An 11,699-nucleotide genomic window follows, 5' to 3' on the forward strand; every position below is an offset into this window, starting at 1 on the left:
ATTCGTACGTGATCCGCAGTCCTCATGGGTAAAATACGTTCATTAAATTTCGATCGATACCCTTTAGCATCAGTATTAGTTGACCAATAACTATTCAGTTATATGTGTTAATTTAGGAAACTAGATGTACTGCTATTTATGTGGTGTTCAAGCGAACGCTCACCTGACTTAATTAACTCGCACAATAGGCACACTATTTAAAGCGATTTTAAATTGATGTGTAATTACGGGATTTCTGAGGACAAGATTGACTAAACTAATGTGTGTCTATTTTAGTCGGAAATGTCGAAGGGTGTGTGTTAAAAGCTGACTGCAGCAACACTGTTTGAAGGTTTACGTGTGTTTCAACAGTACGTGAGCTTCTTTTAAACAAAAGCTTATGAAATGTGGACAGACGGGTGGATTATGTCTCCGATTCTAATGACGTTAATGACGATTGCCTCTGCTCAGAAGGTTTTACACATCGGAGGGTTTTTCGCGCTGTCAGGCACGAGATGGAACGGAGGTCATCGTACGCAGGCACCAATATTGTTGGCCATCGATCTCATCAACAACAATTCGGAAATACTTCCAAACTACACCATCAGTCTCATTTGGAATGACACAATGGTAAACATATTGTATTGTTATATTTTTCAGTGTTATTTTAATCCAAAAAGTTTGATTGTTTTATTGGATGTGGGGAATCGTCCAGACTTCAGTTTTAGGCATTATCTATTTTTTTAATGTTTTTAAATCAGTGTTCGTAATTTTTTTCACAATGTTAACTTCAAATTTTAAGCAATTAGTCTTGTTTGCACTTTTCTCTACAAAGGAATCAGTTTTAATAGTTCCCTATACGTTTAACAAACGTTTTACCTGCATATGTGTTGTACAGTGTTATGCATCTATTTAAAACCATCGTGTCAACATTGTCTCGTACAGTGTGATAAAAGGAATATATACAGATATATTACTGCATGAGCGGGAGTGTTATACGGAATGTATTAAACAAAGTATAAGAAGTATTATATTCCCAGAACGAAAGCGAGGGGTATAACACAATTCCCAAACGTGTTTCATAAATTTCGAATGGCACTCCTGCGAATGTTATAATTTATTTATTATCCATAAACTATTAGACAGGCCTCGGTGGCGTCGTGGTAGGCCATTGGTCTACAGGCTGGTAGGTACTGGGTTCGGATCCCAGTCGAGGCATGGGATTTTTAATCCAGATACCGACTCCAAACCCTGAGTGAGTGCTCCGCAAGGCTCAATGGGTAGGTGTAAACCTCTTGCACCGACCAGTGATCCATAACTGGTTCAAAAAAGGTCATGGTTTGTGCTATCCTGCCTGTAGGAAGCGCAAATAAAAGATCCCTTGCTGCTAATCGGAAGAGTAGCCCATGTAGTGGCGACAGCGGGTTTCCTCTCAAAATCTGTGTGGTCCTTAACCATGTCTGACGCCATATAACCGTAAATAAAATGTGTTGAGTGCGTCGTTAAATAAAACATTTCTTTCTTTCTTTCCATAAACTATTATTTTGAACAAACATTAAATATGATTGCAATTGCTTCACAATCGACCGTAATTACATCCAGCGACGTCAGAGACAGCGAGGTGGATTAATGTCCATTTCAGAAACGGCGACTGTTGCATGTTTGCAGCTGCTATAGCGATACGTGACGTAAGTAGCGTGCAATAACAGTTTTCAAGGTATTGTTATAACCCAGGCAATAAACATTACGTGGAAAACATACAAAATTTATGTAACCGTTTATTGAAAACCATAATAAAATAATTTATTAATAAGGAATTTGTCTTACATCAATAGAGCACACGATATACACACTAGAATTTTTTTTTTTAATATATTTAAAAACCCAGACACTAATACCACGGCATACACACAGACTAGGTGAAACTACATAAATACATGTAGGTTAATTAAAAACTAAATTAATAATATATAATGTATGTGTGTATGTATATATACTCTTCAAAAAAAGAAACGCAAAAGGGTACAAATGGGTTATAACTCCGATTTTATGTTTCCTACCGGTTCATGCTTTGTGAATATAAGGTCATTGCATGTCCCAAACACATTCCCACGGTTACATTCGATAAAACGCAGCTACTGTACAATAAAGTTCCAAAATGTGAATATTCGCAAAAATGCAGCCACGTGCAAACCATGTCACCACTGCACGTGCGTTGTCTGCACGTGCAACATGAACACCGACAGTATAAAAGTGCAGGGTGTTCGCTTGCCTGGCCTCTGTATCTGGCCGACAGTTGACAATCCAGGACATGCCACGTCTCAGTGAACCGCAGAGAAACAATGCCATCGGCCGACTAGACGCAGGCGAATCCAGAACGGCCGTTGCCAGGGCATTCCATGTGTCCCCAAGCACCATCTCCAGACCGTGGGACCGTTACCAGCAACATGGATCAACACGTGACCTCCCTAGATCCGGTCGACCACGGGACACTACCCCCGGGCAGGACCGCTACATCCGGGTACGCCACCTTCGGGAACGATTGACTACTGCCACCTCCACAGCCGCAGCAATACCAGGTTTGCGCAGGATATCCGACCAGACCGTACGGAACCGCCTACGTGAGGTAGGAATTCCTGCCAGACGTCCAGTTCGAGGTGTCATCTTAACACCACAACACCGTCGACTCCGACTGCAGTGGTGCCAGATTCATCGACAATGGCCTCAACTGCGATGGAGACAGGTGTGGTTCAGTGACGAGTCCCGATTTCTGCTCCGACGTCATGATGGAAGATGTCGCGTGTATAGGCGTCGTGTGAACGTTATGCGGCAAACTGCGTGCAGGAAGTGGACAGATTCGGCGGGGGTAGTGTCATGGTGTGGGCAGCCATCTCACACACTGGCAGAACTGACCTGGTCCACGTGCAGGGCAACCTGAATGCACAGGGCTACATTGACCAGATCCTCCGGCCACACATCGTTCCAGTTATGGGCCAACGCCAACGCAGTGTTCCAACATGACAACGCCAGGCCTCACACAGCACGTCTCACAACGGCTTTCCTACAGAACAACAACATTAATGTCCTTCCTTGGCCATCGATATCACCGGATTTGAACCCAATTGAGCATCTATGGGACGAGTTGGACCGACGCCTCCGACAGCGACAACCACAGCCCCAGACCCTGCCCGAGATGGCAGCAGCCTTGCAGGCCGAGTGGGCCACCATCCCCCGGGACATCATCCGTACTCTGGTTGCTTCAATGGGCAGGCGGTGCCAGGCAGTTGTCAACACACGCGGAGGCCACACCCGGTATTGACTCCAGATGACCTTGACCTTGGTGGTGTGTCCTATCACTTACTCACAATGGACTAAAGTGAATTGTGAACAATCCTGCAACATTTGGTAATTATCGGACTCACCATTCAATAATTAAATCAATTCTCCAAATGTTACGACAATGTGGTTTTGCGTTTCTTCTTTTGAAGAGTATATATATACCGGGTGTGGCCTCCGCCTGCCCATTGAAGTAACCAGAGTACGGATGACGTCCCGGGGGATGGTGGCCCACTCGGCCTGCAAGGCTGCTGCCAGCTCGGGCAGGGTCTGGGGCTGTGGTTGTCGCTGTCGGAGGCGTCGGTCCAACTCGTCCCATAGATGCTCAATTGGGTTCAAATCCGGTGATATCGATGGCCAAGGAAGGACATTAATGTTGTTGTTCTGTAGGAAAGCCGTTGTGAGACGTGCTGTGTGAGGCCTGGCGTTGTCATGTTGGAACACTGCGTTGGCGTTGGCCATAACTGGAACGATGTGTGGCCGGAGGATCTGGTCAATGTAGCCCTGTGCATTCAGGTTGCCCTGCACGTGGACCAGGTCAGTTTCTGCCAGTGTGTGAGATGGCTGCCCACACCATGACACTACCCCCGCCGAATCTGTCCACTTCCTGCACACAGTTTGCCGCATAACGTTCACCACGACGCCTATACACGCGACATCTTCCATCATGACGTCGGAGCAGAAATCGGGACTCATCACTGAACCACACCTGTCTCCATCGCAGTTGAGGCCATTGTCGATGAATCTGGCACCACTGCAGTCGGAGTCGACGGTGTTGGTGGTGTTAAGATGACACCTCGAACTGGACGTCTGGCACGAATTCCTACCTCACGTAGGCGGTTCCGTACGGTCTGGTCGGATATCCTGCGCAAACCTGGTATTGCTGCGGCTGTGGAGGTGGCAGTAGTCAATCGTTCCCGAAGGTGGCGTACCCGGATGTAGCGGTCCTGCCCGGGGGTAGTGACCCGTGGTCGACCGGATCTAGGGAGGTCACGTGTTGATCCATGTTGCTGGTAACGGTCCCACAGTCTGGAGATGGTGCTTGGGGACACATGGAATGCCCTGGCAACGGCCGTTCTGGATTCGCCTGCGTCTAGTCGGCCGATGGCATTGTTTCTCTGCGGTTCACTGAGACGTGGCATGTCCTGGATTGTCAACTGTCGGCCAGATACAGAGGCCAGGCAAGCGAACACCCTGCACTTTAATACTGTCGGTGTTCATGTTGCACGTGCAGACAACGCACGTGCAGTGGTGACATGGTTTGCACGTGGCTGCGTTTTTGCGAATATTCACATTTTGGAACTTTATTGTACAGTAGCTGCGTTTTATCGAATGTAACCGTGGGAATGTGTTTGGGACATGCAATGACCTTATATTCACAAAGCATGAACCGGTAGGAAACATAAAATCGGAGTTATAACCCATTTGTACCCTTTTGCGTTTCTTTTTTTTGAAGAGTATATATATATATATATATATATATATATATATATATAATTAGGTAGTTGTGGAGTTGGTTGTTTAGTAATAGATTCTGAAAAGTTAAAAGACGCAAGGATAATAACCAGTTTACCATTGTTTTCATCTAGAAAGGTGTTATATTTAGAAAAGGTTTGGCTACACCTTCTGAATGCCGAAAGGCCAGAACATTATGTACTATGGTCAACGTAATCAATGGTATGGCTCCAGACTATTTAGTCAGCAGTTGAACAACGTGTCTACTTATAGGCAATGTGTAAAATCAGGCAATCTCTAGAATGTCTGAATATTTCAACCAATCTGTAAATTGCCTGATTCACTCAGGCAATCTGTAGATTGCCTAAATATTTCAGGCAATCTACACATTGTCTGACTTTTCAAGATAATTTCTCGACACATTGCCTGAAATGAAAGATCCATCATTCATTGACAGCAATTGTTATAAAGGTATACACAACTAATGACAAGATACAATATTATTTAATTATGTAATTTATTTCAAAGAAAAATCTCCACAAAGACATTCTTCAAAAAACCCAAAACCTAACAAAACGTTTGACATCAAAGTAATTAAGGTTCAAACAAGTACTTTTAATCTCACACTGTCTTCATCTGTTAATTCTATATTTTGACAGAATAATCGTAACGGTTAATTACTTTGTAATAGATTGTTGCTTTTTTAAAGGATTAGAAGCCAGGTGAACATATGTTCATGATATTTTTTTATGTTAATCTGTCTTAATATAGTATTTGAATGTTTTTGTAACGGATTAGAAGCCATGGTAAAGGTGTTTCTTCATAAATACAGTATGGATATGCAGGAATATCATTGCTGAGCAGCAATGGCAGAGTTAATGGATGTTCCTTTTAAGGAATTGCTTCTAGCAAAGAAGGTCAGTGATGCAAAGTCGGTACTGATGCTGAAAGAGGATATTTCCAATTGATATTTGAGTTGAAGGAAGCTTGTTCGGCCAAGTTAAAAACTGATAGACAGTACTACATTCTAGGATGGTACGAAATACTCCAATGTGGTGATGTGGAGAAGTTAATTCGTAAGCGTGCGAAATTGACAGAGGAACCAATATACTTTGTCAACATTGATGATATGAATGACATCGTCAAGCGTGCTCACATTTCAAATGGACATGGTGGTCGCCACAAAATGGTTATTTTTTGGTCTAGATATGCGAACATTATGAGGGAAAGCACTGAACTCTTCAAGTCTCTTTGCATTGAGTGTCAGAAGAAAAGAAAACGTGCTACAACAAAGGGGGTTGTCGTGAGACCGATATTATCAAAGGATTTTGGATCGCGAGGGCAAGTGGATCTAATTGATATGCAATCCATGACAAAGGCACCATACAAGTGGATCATAGTCTATCAAAACCATTTGACAAAATGCTGTGTCCTGTGCCCACTAACATCTGAACGTGCAGCAGAAGTAGCCTTTCGGTTGATGGACATATTTCTGCTCCTCGGTGCCCCTCAGATTCTACAGAGTGATAATGGCAGCGAGTTTACTGCATCAGTCATCACAGAACTCAAGGTTCTGTGGCCCGATCTCCTCATGGTTCACGGCAAGCCTCGGCACCCTCATAGTCAAGGATCCGTTGAAGGGCTGAACTGTGATGTGAAAGATAGGTTGATTGCATGGCTTGGTGATAACAACTCAACAGACTGGTCTGTGGGACTGAGATTTGTTCAATTCCAGAAAAACTGCAGTTATCATTCCGGCATCAAGCAGACATCATACAAGGCCTTATTCGGTACTGATGCACGAATTAGATTGCGTACCTGTGCCTTATCAGCTGACATTCTGGAACGCATGGCGTCTGAAGAGGATCTTGGTGAAATTATCTTGAAAAGTCAGGCAATGTGTAGATTGCCTGAAATAGTTAGGCAATCTACAGATTGCCTGAGTGAATCAGGCAATTTACAGATTGCCTGAAACATTCAGGCATTCTACAGATTGCCCAATTTTACACCTGTAACATATATGGTCTGAGGAAGATATATCTGTTCCTTTTGCTAGAATAAATTTATTTAAAATGTCATTTATACATTCAACAACTGATCTTTGGAATAGTCTAAAAGCAAATACGAAAATTTGAACGAATTTTATCTTTTAAAAAAGGTAGTAGCACCTGATGTTTATAAAGTGTCATTATTCCACTCATAGAAAACAAAATGTTTACATAACAGATTAAGATATGCCTGCAGTACTTTAAATGTAGACCTACAGTGCACTTACTATGGATCCCCCGTGTAATTCTGGACATTACTTTGAAAGCGCTCATCATTATTTTGAATGTTTATAACCAGATAAGACAAATTATTTTAACATCTCTAAACAGTTTTGAAACAATTAATCTTCCATTGATATTAAACTGTCGAGACACGTTCAGTGGTGATACGAATAAACGCATATTTGAGCATGTTCACAAATACCTTAAAGGGACATTCCTGAGTTTGCTGCAATTTTTAATATGTTATCGACTAACAGAGCTCGTTTAACGATTGTAATTACATATCAAATATATTTTTCTGCATAAAATATTAGTGGCTGTATATTAAACGTGTTTCTGATCGTTCTATTGTTTGTACCAGGTTAAATTTCATCATATTTCGTAAGATATTGTTTTTTCGTACTTACGAAATTATTTGAAGACAAAATCCAGTTTGGGCTTCTTACAAATATTAAGACGACCAGAAACACATTGAATATACAGACACTGATATTCTAAACAAGAAAACATATTTAATGTGTAAATTTAATCGTAGAAATATTTTATTAGTCGGAAACATCTTAGAATGCAGCAAACTCAGGAATGTCTCTTTAAACAGACACAATGATTTGAATAAGAAAAGATTATCTTGTGTGCGGAATCATTTATTTCTTGTTACTACTATTATTATAGTTATTATTTACCAGCTGGGTTGTCTGTGAAGATATAGAAAATAATACATGAGTGGCCGTTAGAGAGAAGGAAGGAAATATTTTATTTAACGACGCACTCGGCACATTTTATTTACGGTTATATGGCGTCGGACATATGGTTAAGGACCACACATATATTGAGAGGAAACTCGCTATCGCCACTTCATGGGCTACTCTTTTCGATTAGCAGCAAGGGATCTTTTATATGCACCATCCCACAGAGAGGATAGTACATACCACGGCCTTTGTTACGCCAGTTGTGGAGCACTGGCTGATACGAGAAATAGCCCAATGGGTCCACCGACGGGGCCCCTGCGTGTGCTGTAACCTCACCGTGGTGCAGGGGTGTAACATTCTCTTTGAGAATGGCCAATACAGCACAAAATTGAAGTTTTGAGTAAAATTCAGTATCCATAAAATTCTGTGATATTTGTGTTTTTGCACAGTTCTTTTTACTGTTTTTGTTTAAGTCTTGAATTTTTATATTGATGTTGATCACCACTTTATTTATTTGCATTACCATAGTTTGACACCCAATAGCCGATGTATATTTCGTGCTGGGGTGTCGTTAAACATTCATTCATTCATTCATTCATTCCACCGACGGGTGTCGATGGAAGGAACCGGGTGCATGACGTGAGTATACATAGGCAGTGAAGTAGGCATATGGCAAGAAAGAATGCATTACATCCTGACAAATGTGCCGTCCTTGGTGAAGGTTTCACGAAAGGTGTTCTGTTCCACCAGGACGTTGCACCTGCTCACATCTCGATGGTCACCGTGGTTGCACTCCGTCACTGTGGCTTCCAGCTTTTCGATCAACCATCGTATTCCTCGGATCTAGCACCGTTAGACTTCCACAAATTTGATAATTAGGCAGGAATTTCGCTGTTGAGGAGGATGACTTCTTCTTCGCCAGAAGGATCCAAATATCGCAGCACCGTTGGCAGACGTTTGTTTGTTTTTTCAGGAGACTACCATGAAAGGTAACATATAACCTTTTAGTCAGCCCTCGGAAAATGCAGTCTGTGACTTGTAAATAAACGATTACAGTCTTATAAAACATCACATGCTTATATTTTCACACGTAAAAGCATATGTCAAAAATGACGAGTGTTTCTTTTTTATTCAATATTGGTTGTATTTTTAAAATAATAAAATTAATAGTGGAATAAAAACAATTACAAATTATTTAAACTACGGATGATGATGATGATGATGATGATGATGATGATAAATTACATAAATATTTTTCAATTTCTCAAAACTTCGCCAAAAATTAGCCTTCTCTTATTATATCTACAATTGTCTATGTACTGTTTTATTATAAGTAGCAAGTGATTAAAAAGAATACTGTATTTTGGATTTCCTAGTACCATATCATCTGATACAATATTTGTAATAGATACTGGTTTTAAGTATTTTAAAATCCTGCCACAATTGTGATTAACTGCAATTCAAAATTAAATGTTCTGTCTTTCCAGCTTCTTGAATACAGAATGTACAGATATTATCTGGCTGTATTCCACATTTAAATAAATATGAATTTGTAGTTATTCATGAATGTCTAACGACACTCCAGCACAACAATACACATCGGCTACTGTTATGAATCAATGCATACTTTTAGAATGAAGGTTTTGTCATTTCTTAACGGTAGTGTTTTTGCTAATCAGTTCAAATCTTCGGTTGTTACAATACCACGTTTTCGAGACCATTTTAAATAAGAAAACACATACACACACACACATATATATATACTGTTTAGCACAGTATCATCAAGCAGCATGGAATAGTTATATGTTATTTCTCACAGACAACAATGTAGCTCTAAATAAAACTTAAATTGTTGTTTCTAGGAACGGTCGCAAAATGCGAGAATATAATCAATCAGAAGTCGTAAATGAAATGAATTATTATGCTATATTATTTTTGTAATGGTCAATTTAGTGAATCAAAATGAGTATCCGAAAAGGGCGCCAAACATTATTTTCAACACTAAGAGTGTGCAATATTAGTATAAGAATTATTTTATTACTGAAACTATGCTGTTTCTATTACGTAAATAAAAACAGTTCTGGGTTACGTAAAGAAATATGTAACCTTTTTGTTTATATAGTAAAGTAGGACGACTTTCGTTGTTTGTTTCGGAGTTGTGTTTTGTTTTGCTTTTGGGTTTTTTAATTTCATACTAACTAGAATTAGTAAATACTGGTAAATATAAATTATACACGTAGCTTAACTCATATCGATGATAATATGTATAATGTAATTATGAAAAGGATATGTGTTTCAGCAGCAATGTTATAATAACATAATGGGAACACCAAAGTAGAAAATCACTGGACGTTAATCGTTTAAAAGAAATAGCAAACATTATTCAGTTCGTTATTACCGTAAGCATTTGCTTATTGGTACAAACAATTTACATGTACATGAGTAATCAATCGTGACAGAAGTATGGTTAGTCAAGAATATAAATAGACAGTTGGAGCAGATTATGTTAATAAATGATCCAGTTACACGATTTCTGTAATTAAAGGCTTTGACCAAATATTTTCCCAGAGTGCAAAGCATTCTTTACATTTTAACAGTTAAGCAACTCTATAAATCTGAACACAGAAGGTCTAAACCATTAATAGAACGTGTGTTCACAGAATTGGCAAAGAAACGCCGACATATTACAAATAATATGTACGCCCAAATTAGTACCACTGTAGGGAGTATACTACCAAATTAAATCCCATTGACAACAATAGTAACATATGTGTCTAAAACTCCTACCTAAAGCGTATCAATCGACATAAACAGCACATATATAAATACTACCACCCCTCTCTCTTAAAGTGAATCGAAAAACAAATTGGAGGTGAAGCTGCTCATTTCAGAGATAACGGGTAGCATCCATGACTACTCTAGTTTGAGTACTTTTTTCACAGGTACCCTCACATGTTTCAAGCATAAGGCTAATTGACACAGTGGTACTAGATTAAATAAAATTGCATTCACGTTTTACCCAGATGAAACTATTTTTTTACACCCAACACACTCACATTTACCATCAATCACAGGACTTGTGGTGTTCTCTATCAAAAGTTTGGTGCACCTCGAACTTTGACCCAGTCGGACGTTATTTGGTTTAGTACTACCTGCATCCTCCAGTGCTGCACAAGTGGTTGTCTGTGGAATGCTCCATATAAAAATGATCCCTTGCTGCTAATCGAAAAGAGTAGCCCATTGCGTGGCACCAGCTGGCTTCCTTTTTTATCTGTGTGTTCCTTAACCATATGGCTGATGCCATAATTAAAATGCGTTGAGTGCGCTGTTAAATAAGCATTCCTTCTTTCAGTCCATGTGGTGAAATGCATATCCTCTCGGAGTATTCTGTATGATGGCTAGACACCCCAGCCAGCTGCCTTGTGTTCCGAGACTGCGTGCTTCAACCTTAATTGTGTGTAAACTAAAAAAACAAAAAACAAAACCACAAAAAAACACCAAAAAAACCCACACATTTAACATTCATCATTAAGGTGCAATAAAGATATAATTTGTCATTTCTAACACACTTCTCTGCTACCGGCCTCGGTGCAGCTTGGTTACGTAATACCCCCGCGCGACGGTGGTAGAGCTGTGTCCCAATACACACGTATACCAGATGTGGAGGCTATGTGGCCAGTAGTTACGTAATACCTCCGGTAGTGCGGTTTACGACCGGGGTATTTCTAGCGAACTGGCGACAGTAAGTCTGGCCATCTAAGAAGAAATACCGTCTCTGGGAGTTGTGGAAATATCACATGATAGGTGATGTACCGCGTTGTGCCCCCAGGTGATATTCGCTGTCTCTGAGATTTTTGAATAAATAGATAGGATTTTAGGGATATCGAGGAGAAACATTGGAAGTATCCATGGGAACGGACGTAGTCCAACTGAACGAACTATATTAGTTCAGACAGGACTTGGTAAATAT

General features: G+C 40.3%; 1 protein-coding gene across 1 annotated transcript; it reads left to right on the top strand.

Annotated features, from left to right (window-relative positions):
• The first annotated feature begins 405 nt into the window (after positions 1–405).
• LOC121381529 (KRAB-A domain-containing protein 2-like) lies at positions 406–8,608 on the top strand. The gene is made up of 3 exons (XM_041510855.1): positions 406–609; positions 5,747–6,664; positions 8,480–8,608. The coding sequence occupies exons 1-3, from the start codon at positions 406–408 to the stop codon at positions 8,606–8,608; spliced, it is 1,251 nt and encodes a 416-aa protein (XP_041366789.1).
• The last annotated feature ends 3,091 nt before the right edge of the window (positions 8,609–11,699 follow it).

The sequence above is a fragment of the Gigantopelta aegis genome, chromosome 9, assembly GCF_016097555.1.
Source record: "Gigantopelta aegis isolate Gae_Host chromosome 9, Gae_host_genome, whole genome shotgun sequence".
Lineage (NCBI taxonomy): Eukaryota > Metazoa > Mollusca > Gastropoda > Neomphalida > Peltospiridae > Gigantopelta > Gigantopelta aegis.

What these genes read in the sequence shown, in the direction of transcription:
- LOC121381529 (XM_041510855.1), top strand. Translation starts at nt 406, where the DNA reads ATGTCTCCGATTCTAATGACGTTAATGACGATTGCCTCTGCTCAGAAG. An exon ending in TCATTTGGAATGACACAATG is followed by an intron (nt 610 to 5,746) that starts GTAAACATATTG and finishes TTGATATTTGAG; the next exon opens with TTGAAGGAAGCTTGTTCGGC. An exon ending in AAATTATCTTGAAAAGTCAG is followed by an intron (nt 6,665 to 8,479) that starts GCAATGTGTAGA and finishes CTGTTCCACCAG; the next exon opens with GACGTTGCACCTGCTCACAT.